The 27,485-nt window shown below is 45.4% G+C and overlaps 1 protein-coding gene across 1 annotated transcript; it reads left to right on the top strand.

The window, feature by feature from the left end:
- Positions 1–21,236: 21,236 nt before the first annotated feature.
- Positions 21,237–23,091, top strand: LOC129562674 (C2 calcium-dependent domain-containing protein 4A). Its single transcript, XM_055436057.2, has 2 exons — positions 21,237–21,550; positions 21,741–23,091. The coding sequence occupies exon 2, from the start codon at positions 21,781–21,783 to the stop codon at positions 22,873–22,875; it is 1,095 nt and encodes a 364-aa protein (XP_055292032.2). The 5' UTR covers positions 21,237–21,550; positions 21,741–21,780; the 3' UTR covers positions 22,876–23,091.
- Positions 23,092–27,485: the final 4,394 nt, after the last annotated feature.

Here is a 27,485-nt window from a genome sequence, read left to right as displayed (position 1 = left end):
CTATATGTTTTAGATAAGGATTTCTTCATAATACTTGTATACAAAAATGTCATATACCTTGAAGCCCTGACTTGCAAAGGGCAGCGACAAGTGTTCTGTATTAGCTGTTAGAGGGCCCTTCACTATTTAGACTGTACCAAGGCCCAAAGTCTTAACTCAGAAAATACTCAAGGGAATGTGGGGAGCTTTTGTTTTTTAGTCCATTGGTTCACTTTAAAGATGCCTGAACACTGACCCTGGGCTGGGCTGGCTGCAGTGAACTTAACACTGCTACTCTCAAAAGCTCTGTTCATGGTATGCAGCTTCCCATGGGGCCATTATGTTTTCTCCCTTCCAAGATGCCTCTGTCTCAGGGATGCTGACCATGAGTAGAGTGATAATATTATTATATTAGGCACCATCCAAACTGGAAAGCCCAGCTACCTCAGTGCATCCAGAATCCATCTTTTCTTCAAGTTGGGCAGTTTGTCCTTAGTGCCTTGTTGGGTCTCTGTCATCTAGTCAAACAAAGTGGTGACGAAGGGAGTTATTCAAGCTGGTTTATCTGCACCTGGCTTGAAACATGACATGGTATCATTCCAACTGTGAACCAGAAAATATGACTCAAGACAAATGTCAGACTGTTCTTAAGACTTTCAATTTTTACCAAGGCACTCCAGTCATCTCTCTTTAAAAAGGTCCCCTTCACAGCACACAGAACTTTAAAAGTAGAAGGCACAGGGACATGGCAGGTTATGCTAACAGTATTTGAATAAAATGTATTTAAGGGAAATGCTAATTGCAGAGAATGTCTGGCATTTTAAGAGAAAAACTTGCTCTTAAGTTGAACCAAGTTTTGTCCTTTATATTATGGAGAATGAAAAGTATTTTATAAGCCCTTTAAATTTCCCTAAGCAGCAACTGTTCTTTAGCAAATCTGGGAAATCTTCATGGATGAGGCAAGACCCTGGCCAAATTGAGAAATTTCATGTTTCCCTTGGGAAACAGGCTTGAATAGTCTTGTTGGAAAGCAAAGGCATAGAGGTGATCTCTCATTGCTCTGCTGTGCACAATTGATTTGGTTCCTATGACGATTCCTGTCTATGTCCAGTACTGAAGTTGTGCCATCTTCTCAACTGATGAGAATGGATACTGCTGACAGTAATAAAAGCAACAGGAATAATGTCCCGCTTTGGTTTGCCGTGTGGCTGAATCTGGCTATTGTCATGAATCTCTAAAGTCCCAGGTCAAATACCACTATTTACTGTAATATTTTCTGTCTTCTCCATACAAAATTGATCCTCTTTGGGTTTTCCAAAATGCTTGTTTTTTTTTTGTGTGTGTGTGTGTGTGTCCCATTACATGTGAAAAGTTTTCTCATAAAACTTACAGAAAATGTATATAATTCCATAGCTCCAGAGGGAGTAGTTTGAGAAGCATGGTGCTAAATAATAACTGATCACAGCTCACTGAATGCCTACCTAGTAAGGCATCAGATGGTGCTCTGTGAGGAGGAATTTCTTAAACCTGGAATGAAGGGAGATTTGGGGAGCACCACTCAGGCAGCAATCACCTTATTAGTTGTATCTTATTTAACAAAGTTGTTGGGGCTTCCCTGGAGGTTCAGTGATTAAGACTCCGTGCTTCCAATGCAGGGGACACAGATTTGATCCCTTGTCAGGGAACCTAAGACCTTGCATGTCACATCACAAAAAGAAAAAACATTTAAGTTGCTACTGACTGGGACTTTGGAATGAGTTCCAAGCTCAAGTTACACTTTACACACTTTTGTTTATTGCAGGTAGAAAAATGCCTCCTAGATAGCCGAGAAGATGAGATGATAATTGAGATATAGTGTTCCCTGAAATTTCTATAAACATTACCTAATATTCTAAGAGAGTTTACCTAGGTTTGGATTAATCTGTATGAGTTATAAACTAGCTTGTGCTTTTCCATGTAAACCTAGTTTGGAGTAACCACTGACTGCATCTTAATTTTGGACACTGATCAGCATTAAAAACCAAGAATAAATCAAAGACAAAACTGCACATGTCATTGAGAGTAAACCATTCTTACTTAAAGGCACTGTTCCCAAGTTACCGATCTTCTTGGGAATAGGTCAGAATCCTTCCATCACGTGTTCAGTTAAAGTCAACACCTGGCATGTAGGTGCAATGGGCAGTTCCCACGCAGCATCCCATGACAAGCGTGAGGGCTTTTCCCACAGGAAGAGGTTAATGTCTGTCTGCAACAGCATGTCGTTTCCTTAACTTTCTCTGAGCTGATAGACTTCAGTTACATAGACTGACATACACACAGTTAAGCAGTTGTATTTAATGGCCTCACACAGAGCTCATTTGATGTGCTCTTTTGTCAGCCCAAATGAACTGCCACTTCTGCCACCACTTTTTGGTGGTGGCCCTAGGAAAGCACCAAGTAAAACTGTAATGTTAGTGGGTGTCCTATGAGACAATTACTTTTTCAAATTGTTTATACTTTGGGGAAGTATTTCAGAGAACTCATGCTTCCTGACAAATTTCTAGACTAGAAAGAAACAGGAGAAATTATTTTTAATATTGTATATTCAGTTCAGTTCAGTTGCTCAGTTGTGTCCGACTCTTTGTGACCCCATGAATCACAGCACGCCAGGCCTCCCTGTCCATCACCAGCTCCCGGAATTCACTCAAACCCACCTCCATTGAGTTGGTGATGCCATCCAGCTCTCTCATTCTCTGTCGTCCCCTTCTCCTCCTGCCCCCAATCCCTCCCAGCATCAGAGTCTTTTCCAGTGAGTCAACTCTTCTCATGAGGTGGCCAAAGTATTGGAGCTTCAGCTTTAGCATCAGTCCTTCCAATGAACACCCAGGACTGATCTCCTTTAGAGTGGACTGGTTGTATACAATAATATTGTATATTATTTAACCCAATATACCCCAAATATTATTATCTCAAGATGTAGTATTAAAATTATTAATGGGATATTTTACATTTTTAATACTAAATCTTTGAAATATTGTACTTTACAGTTAAAGCACACTCCGGTTTGAACCAGCCACATTTCAAGTGCCCAAAAGTCACGTGTTGCTGATGGTCAATGTTTTGAACAGCACAGGTCTAAACCTTCTTCTCTTACTCAGACCTGTCCTTTCCTAAATTTCCTGGGATCTGAAGTGGCCAGTATAATATACAAATTTCTTTTAAAGTCCTGTTCCTAATTTCTGCCCCTGGTGGTTAAACAAATCACTACTTGATTAACATAGTCATAAGGCCTGCTCTTCCCAAACTGTATCTACTCTTCAGAGGAGATGTAACATGCTTATTGGGTTGATCAGAAAATACATTTAAGCAAGTGGAGAAAAATTTGAATACTCCATAATCCCACTGTCTAGAGATAACTACACACCCTGTTTTAGTGGCCATTCTGAAAGATTTTATATGCATATCTTTACCCAGAAATGAGATCATATGGTGCATGTTGTTTTCTTATAATTATTGTTATCTATAACTTCAGTTTAAGTGATCTCTAACAAAACAGATATTATTGTGTTGTTTAGTTGCTAAGTTATGTCTGACTTTTTTGTGACCCCATGGACAGTAGCCACCACTGGGCTCCTCTGTCCATGGGATTTCCCAGGTAAGAATACCGGAGTGCATTGCCATTTCTTTCTTCAGGGAATCTTCTCAACCCAGAGATCAAACCCGTTTCTTTCTCAGCAGGCAGATTCCTCACTACTGAAGCCATGGATGTTATACCTCAGTTTATTTAACCAGTCTGCCCTGGTTATCAGAAGTGAGAAGTTGCTCTAGACAAGAAATTAATATTATCTGGATGTATACCTTAAGAGTAGTCTTACCACTCAGGAAGGACATGAGTGCATTTTTATGATTAAATGAAGGATGGGTGAATTGTGTTAAGTGGACGAATCTTTCAGTTCAGTTCAGTTCGGTTGTCAGTCATGTCCGACTCTTTGCGACCCCATGAATCACAGCACGCCAGGCCTCCCTGTCCATCACCAACTCCCGGAGCTCACTCAAACTCATGTCCATCGAGTCGGTGATGCCATCCAGTCATCTCATTCTCTGTCATCCCCTTCTATTCCTGCCCCCAATCCCTCCCAGCATCAGAGTCTTTTCCTGTGAGTCAACTCGTCGCATGAGGTGGCCAAAGTATTGGAGTTTCAGCTTTAGCATCAGTCCTTCCAATGAACACTCTGGACTGATCTCCTTTAGAATGGACTGGTTGGATCTCCTTGCAGTCCAAGGGACTCTCAAGAGTCTTCTCCAACACCACAGTTCAAAAGCATCAAATCTTCGGCGATCAACTTTCTTCACAGTCCAACTCTCAGGATTAGATATTTCTGCAAATGGAATGAAGGATGCCAGAAAGTGCAGAGTGGCCATGGTGTGTGTGTTTTGAATGTGTCGACTCTCCGGTAGTCACTCCAGAGTGAGAATAATCACATACAAGGCTATGGTGTGTTGCTCAGACTACCAACCCCACTTCAGTTTCTAGGCACTCATTCTCCTAGCTGCTAACACAACACAGATAAATTTTTCTCTAGGAAGGAATTGCCTTAGATGAGGGACTCAGCCATGATCAAGGTCATGCCCACTTCCCTGGGAGACCTCTTGGCCAGTAACTGATCGATGAAGGCAAGGGGGAAAATAATTGCTTGCCTCCTTATCCCACACTGAGATAACTCCTCAGGCCTCTCCCAGTTCCAGAGCTCTCTGTGGAATCTGCGGAGGCCTGTGTGGGGACTGAATCACCACTTTCATCCCTTGGCCCAATCCTGTTCTCTTCACCCCCACGGGTGTATCTCTCAAGAGCATCTTCCTATAACGTAGTTAACATGCGCATCTCTAGTTTACTCTGTTTCTCAGGGAACCCAGTCTGTGACAGACACTTAAAATTTTATTGATCTGACAAAGAGTTTATGTGCATATTTTACAGAAACAACTCAACTATTCCAATTGTAATAGTTACAGATTTCTCCACAATACTGGTGTTACTGGAAATGTCACATTTCCCTTCTAAGTGAGATCTGGCTTGGATTTTTTGCTTGAGAAGGTAACTGAAAATGTTCTGTATCTCTCCTTCTCTATGGCTCTTTCCAGGCTTCCCTGGTGGCTCAGATGGTAAAGAATCCATCCTGCAATGTGGGAGACCTAGGTTCAATCCCTGGGTTAGGAAGATCCCCTGGAGGAGGGCATGGCAGCCCATTCCAGTATTCTTGCCTGGAGAACCTCATGGACAGAGGAGCCTGGCAGCTACAGTCCATGAGATCACAAAGAGTCAGACATCACTGAAGCTACTTAGCATGCATGCATGGCTCTCTCCTTACCATTTGGGCTGTACCAAGATCCCAGGTCTTTGGTCTGACAAAAAGTTGACAGGGAGGTGGGGAGGCCCTTCCCAGGCCTTAGCAGTCTTCTCCCTGAAGGCAGGTTGGTCCCTTTGTGGCACCCCTTGCTCTGTGCTGGCCTGGGCCTTTCCACGCTCTACTCTGCACTCGTGTGGCTCCACAGCTCCCCATGTGGAGGAAAAATGCTCTACAACCTATTTCCTTCCTAGAAATTCCAGGCTTTATTCAGTCATTTCCTTATTCATGATGAGCGGATTTTATTCTTTAAACAGCAACAGTTGGCTGTCAGCCAGTTGGAAGCAGCCTCAGGAAAGTGGCCGAGCCTTAAGTGAGTTGGCTAACTTTCACGTTTCCCCAGAAGAGGCAGCAGTTATAAATATCTCTACCCAAGAAGCAGAGGTGTGGAAATGACCTCCGGTTCCTGTGCTGGGAAGAACGCGTGGTTCAATTTTTATGGGGATTCCTACATTTTTTCCTGTTTTAGAATCTGAAATTCCCCAGAAGTCATTGATGACAGATGGATCAGACAGGGTATGATTCAGTCATTGTTATGGGTTGAATTGTTTCTCCCCAAAATATTTGTGGAAGATCTAACTTCAGTACCTCAGAACTGGAGTTCTTGTGACCAAGTTTAGAAATATAGCATCTTTACAGATGTAATTGGTTAAGATGAAGTCACATGGGAGTTGGGTAGACCCTTAATCCAATAAGACGTGTCTTTTTAAGAAGAGGTGAAACACGGAAGGCTTTCTTATCTCTCCTTGCTATTCTTTGGAACTCTGCATTCAGTTGCTTATATCTTTCCTTTTCTCCTTTGCTTTTCGCTTCTCTTCTTTTCACAGCTATTTGTAAGGCCTCTTCAGACAGCCATTTTGCTTTTTTGCATTTCTTTTCCATGGGGATGGTCTTGGTCCCTGTCTCCTGTACAATGTCACGAACCTCCGTCCAGAGTTTATCAGGCACTCTATTAGATCTAGTCCCTTAAATCTATTTCTCACTTCCACTGTACAATCATAAGGGATTTGATTTAGGTCATATCTGAATGGTCTAGTGGTTTTCCCTACTTTCTTCAATTTAAGTCTGAATTTGGCAATAAGGAGTTCATGATGTGAGCCACAGTCAGCTCCTGGTCTTGTTTTTGCTAACTGTATACAGCTTCTCCATCTTTGGCTGCAAAGAATATAATCAGTCTGATTTCAGTGTTGACCATCTGGTGATGTCCATGTGTAGGGTCTTCTTTTGTGTTATTGGAACAGGGTGTTTGCTGTGACTAGTGCATTCTCTTGACAAAACTCTATTAGCCTTTGCCCTGCTTCATTCCGTGCTCCAAGGCCAAATTTGCCTGTTACTCCAGGTGTTTCTTGACTTCCTACTTTTGCATTCCAGTCCCCTATAATGAAAAGGACATCTTTTTTGGGTGTTAGTTCTAAAAGGTCTTATAGGTCTTCATAGAACTGTTCAACTTCGGCTTCTTCCACATTACTGGTTGGGGCATAGGCCTGGATTACTGTAATATTGAATGGTTTGCCTTGAAGAGGTGGCAAGAATACACAGAAGAACTGTACAAAAAAGATCTTCACAACCAAGATAGTCACGATAACGTGATCACTGACCTAGAGCCAGACATCTTGGAATGTGAAGCCAAGTGGGCCTTAGAAAGCATCACTACGAACAAAGCTAGTGGAGGTGATGGAATTCCAGTGGAGCTATTTCAAATCTTGAAAGATGATGCTATGAAAGTGCTGCACTCAATATGCCAGCAAATTTGGAAAACTCAGCAGTGGCCACAGGACTGGAAAAGGTCAGTCTTCATGCCAATCCCAAAGAAAGGCAATGCCAAAGAATGCTCAAACTACCACACAATTGCACTCATCTCACACGCTAGTAAAGTCATGCTCAAAATTCTCCAAGCCAGGCTTCAGCAATATGTGAACCGTGAACTCCCAGATGTTCAAGCAGGTTTTAGAAAAGGCAGAGGCACCAGAGATCAAATTGCCAACATCCGCTGGATCATGGAGAAAGCAAGAGAGTTCCAGAAAAACATCTATTTCTGCTTCATTGACTGTGCCAAAGCCTTTGACTATGTGGATCACAATAAACTGTGGAACATTCTGAAAAAGATGGGAATACCAGGCCACCTGACCTGCTTCTTGAGAAACCTGTATGCAGGTCAGGAAGCAACAGTCAGAACTGTACATGGAACAACAGACTGGTTCCAAATAGGAAAAGGAGTACGTCAAGGTTGTATATTGTCACCTTGCTTATTTAACTTATATGTAGAGTACATCATGAGGAATGCTGGGCTGGAAGAAGCACAAGCTGGAATCAAGATTGCTGGGAGAAATATCAATAACCTCAGATATGCAGATGACACTACCCTTATGGCAGAAAGTGAAGAGGAACTCAAAAGCCTCTTGATAAAAGTGAAAGAAGAGAGTGAAAAGGTTGCCTTGAAGCTCAACATTCAGAAAACAAAGATCATGGCATCTGGTCCCATCACTTCATGGGAAATAGATGGAAAAACAGTGGAAACAGTGTCAGACTTTATTTTTTTGGGCTCCAAAATCACTGCAGATGCTGATTGCAGCCATGAAATTAAAAGACGCTTACTCCTTGGAAGGAAAGTTATGACCAACCTTGATAGTATATTAAAAAGCGGAGACATTACTTTGCCAACCAAGGTCCGTCTAGTCAAGGCAATGGTTTTTCCCGTGGTCATGTATGGATGTGAGAGTTGGACTGTGAAGAAAGCTGATCGCCGAAGAATTGATGCTTTTGAACTGTGGTGCTGGAGAAGACTCTTGAGAGTCCCTTGTACCACAAGGAGATCCAACCAGTCCATTCTAAAGGAGATCAATCTTAGGTGTTCATTGGAAGGACTGATGCTAAAGCTGAAACTGCAATACTTTGGCCACCTCATGAGACGAGTTGACTCACTGGAAAAGACTCTGATGCTGGGAAAGGTTGGGGGCGGGAGGAGAAGGGGACGACAGAGAATGAGATGGCTGGATGGCATCACCGACTCTGTGGACATGAGTTTGAGTGAACTCCGGGAGTTGGTGATGGACAGGGAGGCCTGGCGTGCTGTGATTCATGGGCTCGCGGAGAGTCGGACACGACTGAGCGACTGAACTGAACTGAACTGAAACACGGAGGCACAGACACAGGAGAGAGAATGCCACACTCAGAGGCAGGCAGAGACTAAGTTGCAGCTGTAAGTCAAGGAGCTCCCAGAGCTTCCAGCAAGTAACCAGAAGCCAGGAAGAGACAAGGAAGGATACTTCCTACAGGTTTCAGAGGAAGCACGACTCTGCAGACATCTTCATTTTAGACTTCTAGCCTCCAGAGTTAGGAGACAATTTCTGTTTTCTATTTCTCAAAAGACATCATAAAAATATGAAAAGCAAGTCACAAGGGAGATAGGTACAGTACTTAAAAGTGACTGAGAAGTAGTGTTCAATGTGTGTCTATATGTACAAGAGAAAGAAATGACACAATAATATATATTTTTTTAATTTAAAAGAATTTTGTAGAAGAAAGCTGCATGGTTATACACAAAATTGCTACACCTCAATTATCAATGACAGGAATGCAAATTAACATGATAATTTACTATTTTTAAATCACTGTATTAGTATCTAGGGCTGCCATAACAGGGAACTACAAACCACAGGGGTTAAATAATTGAAATTTATTTCTGCACAGATCTGGAGTTAGGAGTCCAAATCCAGATGTTGGCAGTGTTGACTTCTAAGGGACTCTCTCCTTGGCTTGCAAGTGACCATCATCTTCATATTGCTTTCCTTCTGTGCGTGTCTGTTCTAATCTCTTCTTTTATTTTTTCTAATATCTTTTTTTAAGGATACCAGTCACATCAGATTATGGCCTCCTCTAGTGACCTCATTTAACCTTAAATACCTCTTTTAAACTGGCAATCTTGGATGGTAAAGAAGGCTAAATGCCAGAGAATTGATGCTTGCAAATTGTGGTGTAGGAGAAGACTCTTGAGAGTCCCTTGGACAGCAAGGATATCAAACCAATCAATCTTAAAGGAAATCAACCCTGAATATTCATTGGAAGGACTGTTGCTGAAAGTGAACCTGCAATCCTTTAGCCACCTGAGCCAACTCATTGGAAAACACTCTGATGCTGGGCAAGATTGAAAGCAAAAGAAGAGGGCAGCAGAGGATGAGATGGTTAGATAGCATCACCAACTCAATGGACATGAATTTGAGTGAACTCCGGAAGACAGTGAAGGACAGTGGAGCCTGGCGTGCTGCAGTCTTATGGGTTTGCAAAGAGTTGGACATGACTGAGACACTGAACAACTGCAACCTCTTTAAAAGATCTTGTCCCTCAATATAGTCACATTCTGAGCCACTACAGGTTAGGATGTCACACTGTGAATTTTGGGAGGACACAGTTCAGCCCACAACACTCACCATATGAGCAATATTTTAAAATTTGGGGCATCCCTGGTGGCTCAGTGGTAAACAACCCACTTGGCAGTGGAGGGACACGGGTTCAATCCCATATATTGAGGATCCCATATGCCGTGGAGCAACTAAGCCACTGCACCACAGCGATCAAGCCTGTGCTCCAGGTCATAGGAACCACGGCTACTACTGAAGCGTGAGTGCCCTAGAGCCGGTGATCCACAACCAAAGAAGCCACTGTAATGAGAAGCTTATGCGCCATAACTGGAGAGTAGCCCCTGCTCACAACTAGAGAAAAGCCCACACAGCAGCAAAGACCAAGCACAGCCAAAAATAAATACAATTATTTTTTAAAAACTCTGATCATACTACACGTAGTTGAGGATGGGAGCAATAGAAAATGTTATATACTGCTGTGAGGAAAGTGATTTCACATTAAAACTGAAGGTGCAAATACACTAGGGATGTACTCTAGGAAATCTTTGCACAGGTGACTGAGAAGACCTGAGCTCATACTGTAAGGTCGCGGAAACGGGCGTCTCAAGCTGTAAGGAAATAACCCAGACACCAAGGGAAAGTAACAGGCTTTATTGGCAGTGTGCTCCCAGGCAGAACCCACTGACCGCAAGAATGGCCACGAGGAGTTCTGCCCCGAACAAAGGCAGGGTGCGATTTTTATGCCTTCGGGGCAGGAAGTGGTATCATATAACCTGGACAGGCCTAAGATAAGGTAAAGCTCGGGAATGCGAGATTGTGAGTGGTCAGCTAGACCGGGTTGGTCACTCTGGAGGTCAGGAAGGGGGGATAGATCTCGGCAGAGGGTTATTACGTCAAAAATTCCTCAGCGGTTTGGCAGGGAAAAAGGAGCCAAGATAGCCACCGGGAAGGGGAAGCCAAGAAGGCCATCAGGGTCCGACCTTACATTCTGACCCTTTTGATAGGATAAGGGGCAACGTAGTTGTCTCTGGCTGCTTCCGACTGAACTGGGGCGTCATGGGAAGGGGTCATGGTCGGACTCCGGTGTTCCCAGGGGCTCAGGGTCTTTAGGCAGGAGTCTGGAATTGGTGGTCATCATCATTTTCTGTCTGTTGGCATTTTAGGTCATCTTTTGCAGCTGTTGGTATGTGGGCTGAAGAGCAATGTGAGTAAAGTGACTGCAAGAATAAAAACAGGTTTAATTCTGATGGCTGATTAAGATATTAGGCAGAGGAGAACCAAGGTATAAATGTTGATCTGGGTGTCAGTATAAAGAAGGAAGGTTCTCTGTAGCCAAAGTTCAGTGATAGCCTCGGTGAGAGAATCGAAGTCAGTTATAGGAGTGGCAAGCTAGAGGTCTTGCAGGAGGTCAGACAGAAAGTTTTCAAGATTGGCTAAGATGAGAGACATATAGATAGCACCCCAGAAGTATAGCGCAACCTACGCGATGTAGGTGAGGGCCAGAAAGAGGCAGAGAGCAAAGGACCATTCCAGTGGGGCGATTGTAGCAAGGTTTATGGCAAAAAGTATGGCCAGGAGGATGACTAGTAGCAAGTTTTACCAGTCGAGCTCAATAGTCATAACTCGCCTATGGGTGGAAGGGGTATTTTGGTTATAGTGAGTCTGGCAGGCCTGGAAATTTTGGAAATGCAGCTATGGGTATATGTGGACTGAGGAGGGGGCAAGCTGTGCAAGGGGGCCCGTTTAAGCCTGGTGATGTGATACCATGGTTTGCGTCCCAAGAGTTTGGCCGTTGTGGGAGTGGTGAGAATCACCGTGAAAGGGCCAGTCCATTGCAGTTGCAGGGCGTTAGGTGGCAGCGTCTTTAAGAGAACCTGGTCTCTCGGAGCCGAGGTAGTTAATGGAGGCTCCCAATCTGCGTTGCTAACGGGCTGGGGCAGAGTGCGATCTGCGTGTTCCCGTAGAAGGGATCGGAGGAGTGTGAGATAGGGCAGATAGGCTTCGAGAGGTGGTAGTGGGGGTCTGGGAGATTGGTGAGCAGATATGGCCTACCGTATAGCAGCTCGAATGGCATGAGTCCTGTCTTGGAGTGGGGAGTCGTTCAGATGTGTGTGAGTGTTGCTGGCAGAAGGCGACTTGTTTCAGCATTGTCTAGGGGTTGGTCAGGGAATATTCTTGTCATACTATCATTTGGAGATTTGTTGCATCCTGGAAGAAACAAACTTAACAAAGTTAAAGGTACGTGGCCCAAAGATTAATAGAAGTAGAAAAGCTGCTCAGGGGCTACCAGGAGAACCAGGACCAGACATTGGTTTATGACGTTAATGTTTTTCTAGGTATGAGAATATGCAAGAATTTGGGCTCATAAAATCTTTACCTGAAGACATCTGACTATCTGAAGGCTGGTTCTTTTGGGTTTTTCCCAGATCACAGAGTGCCTTATTTCTGATTTCCATCCTGAATTCCCTTCAGGGGGTGTTGAAAGTCAGCAGCTTGCAGTGGTCATGATGTAGTCTCTGTAGAGGCATTTGGCAAGTACCAACTTCTAGTCAGCACGGTCCCTTCATAGCCACATATTTGACCACGTTTGGGGGCCATTTCATGGTCATTGTGTCCCGCGGTGCTGGGAAGGCTCATTCCCAGGTCTAGGGAAGATTCCATGGATGGGCAACTCAGTGTGCTAAGACTGGACCAGGCCTTGCAAGCAGCAAAAGTCTCTGGACCACTGTCTTACTAGCCTCTTGGTCCAGGAAAATATTCCCTCTTGTTGCTTCTTCCCATATCTAGAGTTACATTATTACAATCATTGGTCTCATATGGAATTGCATATCAGCATTATATCATAGGCTCAGTCACACATTTGTTAAAGTAAGAAATAATCTTCTGACTTTCCATTAAACCTTCTTTACTGAACATATATATCTTACTTCTCTTAAGTGGGGACCTCGGTGTCCCATATTGTGGGGTCTATAAAGGAAGAGTCAGAGGCATAAAGGAGGAGTAGAGATAGGATTGAGGAGTAAGGGTGTGAGAAGGGTAGAGGTATGGTGGCTTTGAGCTTAGTTAGAATGTCTCGTCCTAATAGCTGAGTGGGACATGAAAGAAGAATTAGGAAGGAGTGGGTGAATAGGTGATGGTCGAGCTGACAAGGCTGTAGTCCAGTCTGTAGGGGGTGTGAGGGCTTGCCATCTATACCTATCACTGAGATCTGGGAAGGAGTCAGAGTGCCCCCGTAAGAGGGAAGAACCTTGAGAGAGGTATTTTTCATCCCCTCCAGCAGGAACTAACAGCGAATCCATAGGAGGAGGTGTTTTTGGAAGGGGTGGATAGAGAGAAGGAAAGGACCAGGGTCTCTGATCTGTTTTTGTTGGAGAAGGGGATCGAGGAGTGGGAGTAGCGATTACTGGAGGATCTGGTGGAATTGGAGAGGTAGGAGGTGTTAGAGGAGGAGGAGTTGCCGCCACCGCAGCGGGGGGCCGCAGCTTATGGAAGAGGAGGAGGGGCCACCAGGTCTTCTGGAGGGACTGTGAAAGCAGAACTCTCGTCAGCGGGTTGCCACGTTTGAGCTCGGACGTTATCGGAAGAGAGAGAGCTTGGAGTTGTCAGGGAAACAATTACCGAGGGGGGGCGACGGGCGGAGTTTTTCTCGGTCTGTTTGGACAGATGTTTTAGCTGGCGGCAAGGGGCCAGAAGGGGAAAGGGAAAGAAGGATTTGGGAGGAGGGGAAAGAAAGAATAGAGGGAGGGGCAGGAGCGCAGCAGCCAAAAAGCCTGTACATACGGTACCTCAGACCATTTTCCTGTCCTTTGACAGTAATTATCTAAATCACAGAGGATATTAAAATCGAAAGTTCCCAGTGAGGGCCATTTTGAGCCATTATCAAGAGAATATTGGGGCCAGGCCTCAGAACAGAGAAAAAATCAACTGTTTGCGCCGTATAGTTTGAGACGGCTTCCGTGGCTCAGAGGTTAAAGCGTCTGCCTCCAATGTGGGAGACCGGGGTTCGATCCCTGGGTTGGGAAGATCCCCTGGAGAAGGAAATGGTAACCCACTCCAGTATTCTTGCCTGGAGAATCCCATGGACGGAGAAGCCTGGTAGGCTACATACAGTCCACGAGATCGCAAAGAGTCAGACACGACTGAGTGACAGAAGGAAGGAAGGATCGTTTGAGAGATGCAGAGTTTTAAGGTTGGCCAAAAGACAATCTAGAGGAGTTGACCAACCCCGGTCAGGCTTGGAGGCAGTTGTCCCCATTGGCGAGTGACGGAGGATAGGCTTAGGGGTAGATCAACCAAGCGTCCCCAGGAGATTTATCACCCCAGCGGAGGAGGCTACCACAGCCGAAATGGATGTCTCCGAGATCGACTGGTGCCCAGGAAGCAGGACCTGGCCTGCGGAGGGGGCTATCGCAGCTGAGGCGGATGTCTCCGACTCAACTGGTGCCGGAGGAGGGAGCCAGACACAGCGCTGTGATTTTCGTGACGGGCCTGGCCCGCAAGGACTGGCTCCCGCAGATTACTCGCCAAGGGGGAAGGCTACTCTAGGACCTAACCCAGGGAACTTATTCCGTATCCTGTCGGACGGTTGAACAGTCTCAGCGAGATGGTGGATCAACCCAGGGTGTGGGCCGGGCCCGAGGAAGCCGCAAGCCCCGTGGTCAGCGGGGGAAGGCTCTTACCTAGAGCCCCACGTTGGGCACCAAATGTAAGGTCGCGGAAACGGGTGTCTCAAGCTGTAAGGAAATAACCCAGACACCAAGGGAAAGTAACAGGCTTTATTGGCAGTGCGCTCCCGGGCAGAACCCACTGACCGCAAGAATGGCCACGAGGAGTTCTGCCCCGAACAAAGGCAGGGTGCGATTTTTATGCCTTCGGGGCAGGAAGTGGTATCATATAACCTGGACAGGCCAAAGATAAGGTAAAGCTCGGGAATGCGAGATTGTGAGTGGTCTGGGGAGGGGGGGAGGGCGGGGGGGGGATAGATCTCGGCAGAGGGTTATTATGTCAGAAATTCCTCAGCGGTTTGGTGGGACTTTTTCCCTCCGGCGGGGGATGGAGAGGGGAAAAAGGAGCCAAGATAGCCACCGGGAAGGGGAAGCCAAGAAGGCCACCAGGGTCCGACCTTACACATAACAGCTGTGGGAAAACTGGAAACAATCCGAGCATCCATCAGCAGGAGAATGAAGCACGTTTACACAATGGAATGCTGTGTATCAGTAAGAATGAATGAACTAGAGCTCTACATGTGCATGCACATGAATCTTACAGTGTAGAATGAAAAACAGCAAATTGTGGAAGAATGTTTAGAATCTTTTTAGAAAAATAAATGATTTTTAGGGAGAAATATGCATATATGTTGTTATTATTTAGTCTCTAAGTCTTCTGACTCTTTTTGACCCCACGGTCTGCAGTGCATCAGGCTCTTCTGTCCATGGGATTCTACAGGCAAGAATACTAGAGCGGGTTGCTATTTCCTTCTCCAGGGTATCTTCCCAGTCCAGGGACCGAACTCAAGTCTCTTGCATTGGTAGGCAGACTCTTTACCACTGAGCCAACAGGGAAGCCTACATGTGTATATGCAATAAAACTAATATTTAAAGAGGAGGTGAGGGACTTCTGTGGCAGACCATTGGCTCAGATGCCTTGTTCATTGCAGGGGGCCCAGGTTTGATCCCTAGTCGGGGAACTAGATCTCACATGCTGCAATGCAGATCAAAGATCTTCCTGCATGCCTGCAACTAACACCTGGCACAGCCAAATAAACAAAATAAAGGGGTGGGGGGGAGAGAGGGAGAGAAATGAGAGAACAATAGCCCAAATTCAAGATAGTACTTAAATCTGGGGAAGAGACAAGAATGTGGTTAAGAAGTGTTACCTACGGAGCTTCAACTGTTTTGAAAATAGTTTTTTTTTTTTTTAAAGCTGGTTGGTGGGTAAACAGGTGTTCACTATATTATGCTTTGGTCTTTACATACATGAAATGCATTTTTTTCTAAAACCTAGAAAAGAAAAATTGAAGAAAATGTGAATGGAATCTAGATACCATGGACAAGGAACAAAAATAAGTCTTTAACAGGAATGTTACTTCTGGTCAGCATTAAAGTAGTGATAGGAAAAAGAATGGAATACTTAAAAATTTGGTTGCTGTTTACAGAGAAAAGACAGCTAAATCAGTGACTACCTATGATCAAGCATTTGACTGGGGATCAAGACTAGAAGAGTTTATTTTCTAGACAGCCCATAAGGAAGTATAAGCTACTATGCATTAATTACTGTGTCCACCAATTTTAATAAGTCATATCAAGTACTTGATTTAATATGAAGGTATCATAATCACTATCATAATGTAAATGTACATACATGGTTAAAATTTTAAAAGACTATTTGACTTATGGAGATTGAAATAACATTAATGACACTGTACATAACTTGGATTAAGCAATAATTAAGACAAGCACAGCCGGAAAAAACACACAACTACCACAGGAAAGAATATACTAACTTAGAGTGGAAATGAAAATACTACAATGAGGATCCATTGTATAGCGCAGGGAACTATATTCAGTATCTTGTAATAACCTTTAATGGAAAATAATTGAAAAAGAATATACATATATATCTGATCACTTTTCTGTACACCTGAAACTAACACAACGTTACAAAACAACTATACTTCAACTGAGAAAAAAAGTTATCCCCAGCCCTCCCACGGGAGCTTCTTTAACTGCTTTCACACCTTGTTCTTCCCATTTTGGGGTCATAGGTAGTGTCAATTAATGACTTCACTCAGGGTTCCTTGCTAATTGCATGTCTTTTCCATTTTCACCATATCAGGTTTTAGCTGACAGTAAATTCTCTGGGTCTTTATTATGCAGATCACCACAAATCCTATTTTGGAACCAAGGTATGGTACAAATACAGAGAATCAGTACACTTCCCGAGAAGACAAGGATTCTGTCTACAAGTGGTATAACCAGTGTTTTCCTGCTTAGGACCATTGCATGCTTTAATCTTTTAGGTGCTGGTATCATCATTAGGTGTGTAGCTTCAATGCAAGGCCTTGGGACAAGACTTTTTTTTCCTTTTGTCTAACTACCTAAAGAGGAGATGGGTTCAGGAAAAGCAACTTTGAGACTGGCACTATAGTGAAGCGCTTAAAGCACACAGGGAATGAGCCAAATTGATCTGAATCTGAGTCCCAGCACCACTCTTACTGAATGGGAGATTTTGGACAATTGTTTACTCTCTACAAGCTTCAGTTTCTAAATCCCAACCTTCTTTAGAGGGTTGTTTAAGGATTAAATAAGACCCCAGTACATAGTGAGTATTTGGTAAACATTAATAGCATTAATGTTATAGTTTCTTTAACAATTGCAGAGCCTGAATAAAAGATGATGGTGAGCCTTTTGTATTTATTTGTTGTTGTTCAGTCACTCAGTTGTGTCTACCTTTTTGCGACCCCAAGGACTGCAGCACACCAGGCTTCCCTGTCCTTCACCATTTCCTGGAGCTTGCTCAAATTCATATCCATTGAGTCAGTGATGCCATCCAACCGTCTCAGCCTCTGTTGTCCCTTTCTCCTCCTGCCTTCAATCGTTCCAGCATCAGGGCCTTTTCTAATGAGTCAGTTCTTCTCATCAGGTGGCCAAAGTTTTGGAGCTTCAGCTTCAGCATCAGTCCTTCCAATGAATATTCAGGATTGATTTCCTTTAGGATTGACTGGATAGATCTCCTTGCAGTCCAAGGGACTTTCAAGTGTCTTCTCCAACACCACAGTTTGAAGGCATCAATTCTTAGGTGCTCAGGTTTTTTTTTGGTCCAGCTCTCACATCCATACATGACCACTGGAAAAATGATAGCTTTGACTATACAGACCTCTGTAGGCAAAGTAATGTCTCTTCTTTTAATATACTGTCTGGGTTGGTGATGGTTTTTCTTCCAAGGAGTAAGCATCTTTTAGTTTCAGACTGGTTCCAAATAGGAAAAGGAGTACGTCAAGGCTATATCTTGTCACCTTGCTCATTTAACTTATATGCAGAGTACATCATGAGGAACGCTGGGCTGGAAGAAGCACAAGCTGGAATCAAGATTGCTGGGAGAAATATCAATAACCTCAGATATGCAGATGACACTACCCTTATGGCAGAAAGTGAAGAGGAACTCAAAAGCCTCTTGATGAAAGTGAAAGAAGAGAATGAAAAGGTTGGCTTGAAGCTCAACATTCAGAAAACAAAGATCATGGCATCTGGTCCCATCACTTCATGGGAAATAGATGGAAAAACAGTGGAAATGGTGTCAGACTTTATTTTTTGGGGCTCCAAAATCACTGCAGATGCTGATTGCAGCCATGAAATTAAAAGACGCTTACTCCTTGGAAGGAAAGTTATGACCAACCTTGATAGTATATTAAAAAGCGGAGACATTACTTTGCCAACAAAGGTCCGTCTAGTCAAGGCTCTGGTTTTTCCTGTGGTCATGTATGGATGTGAGAGTTGGACTGTGAAGAAAGCTGATAGCCGAAGAATTGATGCTTTTGAACTGTGGTGTTGGAGAAGACTCTTGAGAGTCCCTTGGACTGCAAGGAGATCCAACCAGTCCATTCTAAAGGAGATCAATTCTCGGTGTTCATTGGAAGGACTGATGCTAAAGCTGAAACTGCAATACTTTGGCCACCTCATGAGACGAGTTGACTCACTGGAAAAGACTCTGATGCTGGGAAAGGTTGGGGGCGGGAGGAGAAGGGGACGACCAAGAATGAGATGGCTGGATGGCATCACAACTCTGCGGACATGAGTTTGAGTGTACTCCAGGAGTTGGTGATGGACAGGGAGGCCTGGCGTGCTGTGATTCATGGGGTCGCGGAGAGTCGGACACGACTGAGCGACTGAACTGAAATGAACTGAACTGCAGTCACCATCTGCGGTGATTTTGGAATCCAAGAAAATAAAATCTGTCACTGTTTCCATTGTTTCCCCATCTATTTGCCATGAAGCGATGGGACTGGATGCCATGATCTTTGCATTCTGAATGTTGAGTTTTAAGTCACCTTTTTCACTCTTTTCTTTCACCTTCATCAAGAAACTCTTTAATTCCTCTTTGCTTTCTGCCATAAGACACAAAATAATGAAATAACGGTGTGATCAGAGTTTCCACTGGGGGAGGGGGTTTTCACTTTCTACTATTGTGATTTAAGTATCAGGAAGGATACCAGACCTCTAACTCTGGACTCAGCCTGTAGCTATTGGTTTAAATGAATGAATGACTGAAGTGTATCCCAGTGTAAGTAATTTAATTGTCTTATATCTTAGTTCTCTTCTGTAGAATATTGATCTATGGAAAACTAATTGTTTTAGAAAACCCTCTTTATAGAGATTGAGTTTATAGATGTGCTTCTACTTTTCCATGAACATGGCTGTACTGGTAGCATAATTTCTCAAATCTCATGTCCTGCTTTTAGTGGATTTACTCACTGACAGAATTTCTGTGTGTTCATGTCACAGAGACCCTCAGGAGAGGGAAAGCCATTTTCACTGAGGTTTCATTGGAAGTGAGCTGGCTCCTGGGCAGGATATCATGCAAGTGTGCTATGCTTAGAGAAGGCCATTCACCCAAGAATTTGCAAACTGGCCTGAAGAATCAATAGGAAATGATCCAGTCAGAGATCTCTGGGAATTCTTCTGCTGGCAAGTTTGACTTTAGCAGGTATGGTTACTACTCCCTGGCTGCATATTGATTCACGCTTGCCCTCTCAAAAAACAGAACAACAATGATCACTTTTAAAAGAAAGTATTAACTATTCATTTATGGAAAACATTCATTTTCTTTACCTTTAAAAATTTGGAAATAATGGTACTTAATCCAAAGCAAAGATAAAGGAAAATACTTAGGAGGCTGAGTTGCTTTAAGAATGAACATTCTGGATGTTAAGTGGCAATACAAAACATGCACACAATCTCTGACACATAGTGAACTCAGTGAATGACACTGAACTGAGTGGATGAATGGAAGGAGAAAGGAAAGAGAAGGAAGAAATTAGCAAAATGCTAGGATTTATAATACATGGGCTGTGATTCATAATTTGACTGATGAGCCTCAGTTTCTTATATCGTAAACAGAAGCAATGTCCACTGCACTGGTTTGTGAGAAAGAAATTGAACAAAGCAGAGAGAGATGTGGTTAAAAGCACATGACAGTCATAAGACCAGATCAGGCTAAATACAACACAATATATTTCATCAAATATTTACTGAGCACTTATTATTTGCCCAGCATCGTATGTCCAGGCGCTGAAAGTGGAGGAGATGAATAAGACAGCCAGGCTTGTCCCTTCGAGAGGTCTGCTTTGGGATGGAGGCAGACCCAGGTTCCAGACAGTAGCCCTTCTCTTTATTTTACATATACTGATAGTAGGTCCCGCAGACTCCTCTCTGGTTGTCTTACCACAGTCCTTGCCCTCAAGAAACTCCTAGTTTAGTAGGGAAGACAAACTTGTCAACCAAAAATTCCACAGCAGGCTGCTGAATGCAGCAGTGGTGGTACACAGAAGGCACATGAAGGGAATCAGGAGACATGGAGAACTGTAGTGAAGGGGTCCAGTAAAGGATTCTGAACAGGTTGATGTCTGGCTGAAGAAAAACAAGAGGAGTTCTTTATAGAGGAAAGAAAAAAAGCAGAGAAAGGCATTTCAGATAACAGGAAGTATCACGTGCAAAGGCAAACCGACAGGAAATTGGTAGTTCCAGCTTCTGCCATTAATTAGTTCTATTGAACCCTTTACAGCATTTCATCAAGTCCCACTAGGATTCCAGTTTTCTCATCTTAGAAAATGAAGGGTGGGAGGGAGGTAGAGAGGCAACGTGGAATTTTTTGTAAGGTGCTTTCTAACTGGATACCTTCATGATGGAGCAGAGAGAAAAGGGCAGCTTTAAATTATCGTGTCATGTTTTGGGAATGAGCCAAAAACCCATCATTTGTGACAATCAAGATGATAGGCAGGGACTTGCCTAGTGATCCAGTGGCTAAGATTGCATTCCCAGTGCTTGGGACCCGGGGTTCCAACCCTGATCAGGGAACTAGATCCCACATGCCGAAACCAAGACAAACAACCAAATAAATAAATATTTAAGTTGATAGGCAGAGCCGGTAGTCATTCAGAGATTTTTGCATACTTTAATTCACCCACTCCACCAATATACATGGCATTGACTGAGGCAGTCGATGATACTCTTTAAGAAGGCCAAGGTCTAGCAGAGGGAGACAGACGCATAAATAAGTACACGAATAGCATGGGAACTATACTGATCTACAGGCTGCAGGTTCGTGGGGGCAGTAAAACACAAGCTCCTAGTGCGTGTAGTTCACATGCGGGCCTGGGGGTTGAGGGGGGACAGGTTTAGCTCCCAGCTAAAAAGAACTTCTTGCTTCCTTATCCTTCACCTTTTCCGTGAAGCCGCCAACCTTTTCAGCCGCCGATTCTTCCTGGCAGGCCGACCCAGGCGTCCTCTTTCTACCGGCAACCTTTAGCAGGCGCGTGTGAGCGGTTCCCTGCACGCAGAGCGGATGCAGGCCCCAGGGCTGAGCAGAAGTGGGCTGGCTTTCGCCACAGCTTCACTCCCACGCAAGCCCCAGCAGCTCTGGCGAGAAGGGGGCCGCCGGAAGGGCGAGCCGGCCGGCGCCTCCAGGGGTTGGGCTCCTGGCCAGCTGGGCGGGACTCAGGCTGCAATATAAGGGGGAGCGGCCCTGTCCCGGCTACAGTGCTGAAGCTGGAACGTCAGCAGGCACCGGAAAGCAACTTGCAACTCACGAACCGGAGGGACTGAAAAAGAGGCAAAGGTCTGATCTCTACTTGTTTGTTTAATTAGTACCAATGAATGGAAGGCGGGTGGCTTTGCGGGCGCGCGCGAGTTCGCCGGGACTGGCAGGGGATCGTTGCCGAGTTGATACCCCGAGGGCTCTGGTTAGGTGTCCAGCCACCCTCGAGAGGCTCCAGGAACCCAAACTCATTCGCTTCTCTCCCCCGCAGGAGCTCTTCTTCCCGCCACTCCCAGCCCCAGCCTCGGAGGATGCGGCTCCTCGGGAAACTCCGCGCCTCGGCGGTGGGCAGCGCGCCTCTGGAGCCTGCCTTCTCCAATGTGCTCACTCCGAACCGCATCCCCGAGTTCTTCATCCCGCCGCGGCTGCCCACCCCTTGTGCGCCCGAGTCCTCGCCCCCGGCCGCCGCGCTGCCCCGGAGGTGCGCTGCTGAGCCGGACCTTTGGCTTCGAGGAGCCGACGACGGCGCGGGGCGCACGGACTGGGACCCGCGCTCGCAGGCCGCGCTCTCGCTGCCGCACCTGCCCCGGGCGCGCACGGCCTACGGCTTCTGCGCGCTGCTCGAGAGCCCGCACACCCGCCGCAAGGAGTCGCTCTTCCTCGGGGGCCCGGGCGCCGCCGCGCTCCCGCCCGCGCCCCGTCCCCGGGCCCACACCTACGGGGGCGGCGGCGGAGACGCCCCCCTCGCTCCCGGGGAGAGATCCCCCATTGCGACCCCCGCAGCCCGCGGGGGCCCCAGCCCGTCCCTGGGCACGCTCTCCCCGCCGCCCCGCTGCCGCCGCCTCCTACGCGCCCCGGAGGGGCTGCTACGCCGAGCACTGCGGGCCGGGAGGAGCCGAGGCCTGACCCGCGCCCGCTCCGTCTCCAGCGGGGACGGGGAAGATGATGACGAGGACGAACGCCGCGCCAGCTCCGGGTCCCCGACGCGGGCCCCAGTCACATCCCTTTCGCCGCATCACGACCCGCGTCCCGAGCGCTTGGAGGCCGAGGGCACCGTAACTCTGGGCCGTGCCGGGGGCGCCCTGCGCCTGGCCGCCGAATACAATCGGGCCAGTGGGCGCCTCCGTGTCCGGCTGCTCCGTGCCGAGGGCCCGGCCGGAGGGGCCGCCGAGCCCCGCGCCCCGGTCGGCTGCCGGATCAGCTTCGTCCTGAAGCCGCGGGGCGCCGTGGTCCGGCGGAGCCGCAGGGCCGTCTTGGAGCAGGACTTGTGCTTGGACGGGCTCTCGGAGGACGAGGTGCGCCGCCTGGCCGTGCGCGTCAAGGCCGAGAACCGCGGCCGCGGCCTGGAGCGGGGCCGCCTGCTGGGCCAGGGCGAACTGCTGCTGGGCCCCCTCCTGCTCCTCTGAGGGCGCGCTCTGCCGCGGGGCTTCTCGGACACTGGCAGCCGCTTTGTACAAAATAAATGTTATTTATTTATTTTTCTAATCCTGTTCTTGCTTTGTTGCCGTTTTAATTCTTAGATGTCCGGATTTGCCGTCGTCTACTCGTAGGGAAGGATAAAATTTTTATGACTCTCTCCTCTATTCAAAACACTCAATCCTTTTTTCCAGGCTCCCCCTTTTTTTTACATAAAAGATTGGCTTGTGGCAGGACGAAAGAAATAAGAACGACATTCCATCTGCGTTGTTTTGTCATTTCTAATTTATTAATAAAACAATCCCAAACGACTTACAGGTTTTTTAAAAAAATGTTATTCCTTCAGAATCATGCCCAATGCCAAGATGCACATAGACAGCTTTCCACGTTTGGTGCGGTGTGGGTTCATGTTCTCATTCGTGCACTCACACCTCAAGGTGGGAACCTTCTGTCACACGGATACCTTGGTGAGAAAAGAATTCCTTTCCCATGAAGAAAGAACAGGATCTTTTGAAAGTGGAGGCTTCAATAATGGCTGAGGAAAAAGAAAAGAGAGGAAGCAAAGAAACTTCCAGAGGATGGTATGTGGGCAGTAGATACTCCTGGCCTCCCCTTCTGCCTTTTCCAGAAGGAGCCCTGGGAAATCAGGCTATTTCAGAAGGGAATTCATTCCTATCTCTGAAAACAAGGTGAAATTTTGCTTTGTGGCTTTATTTCTACCTAACTATATGTATGATGCTCCATCATTTCAGTCCTGTCTGACTCTTTGAGACTCCATGGACTGTAGCCCACCAGGTTCCTCTGGAGTTTTCCAGGAAAGAATACTGGAGTGGGTTGCCATTTCCTACTCCAGGGGATCTTGCCAGCCCAAGTGTATTTTGCAGGCAGATTCTTTACTGTTGAGCCACTGGAAAAGCCCTGTACATAGTAATTAATCCTATTGGATTTCCCAGACGAGTTGAAATGTAAACTGCCAGTTTTTTAAAACAGGGTTCTAAGAGAGGGTTTCTAATCCAATTTATTTTCATTTGTTGATTCAACAAATAGACCTGAGTCCACTAGAAACTGATTATACCCAAGAAGGTATACCCTTGACTATAGGCATCTATGGTCTGGTGGAGAGCAAGAGGAGGTTAGGGAGTGATCTAGATTCCAATCTTTTATCTGCTGCTTGTCACTTGTCTGTACTATGGCAAATCAGTTCATCTGGAAATCAGTGAAAAGGGGAGTTAATACCTACCTCACCGGGTTTTGTGACGATATGCCTTAACATCCAAATAACCTTTAAATACATCTGAAATACGCTAGCATCCCTGAAAAGACTTGAACTGTACTAGTGAACAGGTGCTCAATGATGTTCCATAAAATGAACTCCCTCATTTATTCTCCTTTCTAATTGTTTCTCCTCCATCCTGGAGTGGAAGCTATCAGAATGAATGGCCACCTGAGACTGAGGATTTAGGGCAGCCCAGGTGGGGTCATAGAACTGTTCAGCATCCCTGTGGTGAATTTCCCCACAAACAGTAGTTTGCACTCATGTTTCATCAAAACGCACTTCAACATTGTTATTACCAAAATGAAGTTCTAGGTACCAATTTGGTTAGAATAAATAGATAAAAATCCTGGATTTTAAGCATAATTTCAAAGTTGACAAATTAGCCCTTAGACATTAGCTAATCAAATGACTTCTGAAACTGATAATATACCACAGAAGTGACAGGTCCAAAGCCAGTGACTAGCTGGGCTCAGACAAGAGCCAAGATGTCCTGACTTCTGCAGAGGACTGACCTACTCTTTGTTTTTTCCTTCAACAATTAGATATTGAGTTCTTACTCTGAATAAGAATGGTATCAAGGTCAGGGGACAAAACTATAAACAAAGTTCCTGTTCCCCCAAGAGTTAATTTTTGTAAGGGTACTAAACCAAAGCCAAATTTTGTTATTACAGTTTGAGGTGACTATCATGAAGACAATAAATTATAGAGGGTGATAGAGATCCTGTGGGTTGGGGAGGTGGCAAGTGGGATGTTCTCAGGGACAGAGTGGTCAGAAAAGTCTCCATAAGACCTGAGGAAGGAATCATCCACAAGAGAAATCTGACCTATCCAAATAACCACTTAATATGGACATATGACTCATCAATACCTCCAAACCAGAATTCTTGATTTTCTCCTCCCAAATCTCTTCCTCCCCTGATTTTCCTTATTTCACTAAATGGCACCATCCTTCTTTCTTTCACTCAGACCAGAAACCTAGAATCAGCTTTAACTTCTCTCTCACACACACTCCACTTTTCTTAGATGTAAATGTCACCTCCTTAGAGCATCCTCCACTGGCCATCATATTTTTAAAAAGCATCATTGTCACTGGCACTGCTTTATTCTTTTCCATAGCACTTATCACTACTTACATTATATTACAGACTTATGAATTTTGTTTATTTTCTTTTCCATTAGAATGCATGCTTTATAAAGACAGATTTGTTTATTCAGTGCTCTATTTCCAGTGCCTAGAAAAGAGTCTGGCGTATAGCAGATACTCAACAAGTATTGATTGACTGTTGAATGAATAGAGGAAGAGATGGAATAAACAGAGAAGAGCTGGCAACCCACTCCAGTGTTCTTGCCTGGAGAATCCCTGGGACGGGGGAGCCTGGTGGGCTGCCGTCTGTGGAGTCGCACAGAGTCGAACTCGACTGAAGTGACTTAGCAGCAGCAGAGGACCTAGGACCAAGTATTGAGACAGTCCAACATTTAGAAATATAGAGGAGCAAATGTCAGTGCAGGGGACAGAGAAGCAGCAGCCAGTGAGGTAGGGGAGAGGCCGGGTAGCATAGAGTCCTGGAAGCAAGATGGGAATGCATTCTAAGAAGAAGAGGGTATTCAACTCATTCACATCCTGCTGGAAAGTCTAGATAAATGAAGACAGAGAAATGCCCGTTGACATTGGGAAGGTGAAGGTCAGTGGTGAACTTGACAGGAGCAAGTCTAGGAGAGCAGTGACATTAGGAACCAAACTAGAATTGATTAAAACTTGCATGGCAGGAGAGAGTGTACAGGCAAAGTTTTGGATGAGGAAAGGAGAGAGAAAGAGCTGTAGCAGGAACAGAATACAGAGTCAAAGGATAATCATTACTTTAAAATTATTTTTTAAAGATTTTTTTCATGTGGACCATTTTTAAAGTCTTTATTGAATTTGTTACAATATTGCTTCTGTCTTATTTGTTGTGGTTTTTTGGTCTTGGAATCATGTGGGATCTTAGTTCCTCGACCAGGGATTGAACCTGTATCCCCTGCATTGGAAGATGAAGTCTTAACCACAGAACCACCAGGAAGTCCCACATTTTGTTTTAATCTGAAAGAATCCAACACATGTTTGGAATTTCCAGGATGGAGGGAGATATTGATAATGAAGAGAAAGAAAACTGGCAATAATTATGGAAGTACAGTCTTATAAAAACAAGAGAGGGTCCGGAACACTGGTGGGTAGAAAAGCAGGGTAAAGAATGCACATTCCTGGTGCATCTCTTGTTCCATAGCTCCATTCTGCCATCCATGCATCACTCCACCCCGGGGCAGCTCACACTTTCAGTCCGAGGATGCCGGGACTCCCCTATGATTTCTCATCAGAGACCAGGCTAGAGAGAAGGCTTTGCTTCTACAAGCATTCCCGTAAGACTAAGAATGAATTTCCCTGGAAAACCCCAGTGAACTTCACGTGTTTTATTGGCACAGATTGGATCTGTCGCTGAGTATGAGGTCAGTGTCTACTGAGGCCCATGCTTCTTCCTATTAGGAAATAAGACAGGAAATGATATGGAGTATTAGAAGGAGCCGAAAACCTGATGCTGGAAAGACTTCGCTTCAAATCTTGGCTCTGCTGCCAACTAATTGTTTGATCTTGGGGCAAATGTTTAACTTCTTTGAATTGAGGTTTTTGTCTTTTCTAAAATACTGAGTGTGAAGATGTGTGTGTGTGTGTGTGTGTGCTCAGTTGCTCAATCATGTCCAGCTCTTTTGCGACCCCATGGACTGTAGCCTGCCAGGCTCCTCTGTCCATGGCATTTTCCAGGCAAGAATACTGGAGTGGGTTGCCATTTCCTGCTCCAGGGGATCTTCCTGACACAGGGATCGATTCCTGGTCCCCTGGATCTACTGTGTGAAGATGGCCAGGGTTAAAATAGAGAATTCCATTTCATCCCAGGAAGCTTTGCATTAACAGAGGGAGGGGCCCTTCTATTTTCAAATATACTGTGAACACCCTTCTTTAGCGCTTGCTGATGAGTATCATTTTGCTGAATGGTTTTATGTTCACCTATGTTAGGAGGGATTGGGGGTGGGAGGAGACGGGGACGACAGAGAATGAGATGGCTGGATGGCATCACCGACTCGATGGACATGAGTTTGAGTGAACTCCGGGAGTTGGTGATGGACAGGGAGGCCTGGCGTGCTGTGATTCATGGGGTCACAAGGAGTCGGACACGACTGAGCGACTGAACTGACTGACTGACTGACTGATGGTTCTCGTCTTAAGTCTGTACAAAGGGCAGGCTACTGGGAACCTGTCTGGGTGGCTGCACTAAGTGACATAAACACAAAGAA

Source organism: Moschus berezovskii, chromosome 9 (assembly GCF_049115385.1).
Source record: "Moschus berezovskii isolate FMDL1 chromosome 9, NW_MosBer_1.0, whole genome shotgun sequence".
In the NCBI taxonomy this organism is placed as follows: Eukaryota; Metazoa; Chordata; class Mammalia; order Artiodactyla; family Moschidae; genus Moschus; species Moschus berezovskii.
Note: the sequence above shows the minus strand (reverse complement) of the source record. Positions and strands in the feature narration are given on the sequence as shown.

What these genes read in the sequence shown, in the direction of transcription:
- LOC129562674 (XM_055436057.2), top strand. Translation starts at nt 21,781, where the DNA reads ATGCGGCTCCTCGGGAAACTCCGCGCCTCGGCGGTGGGCAGCGCGCCT.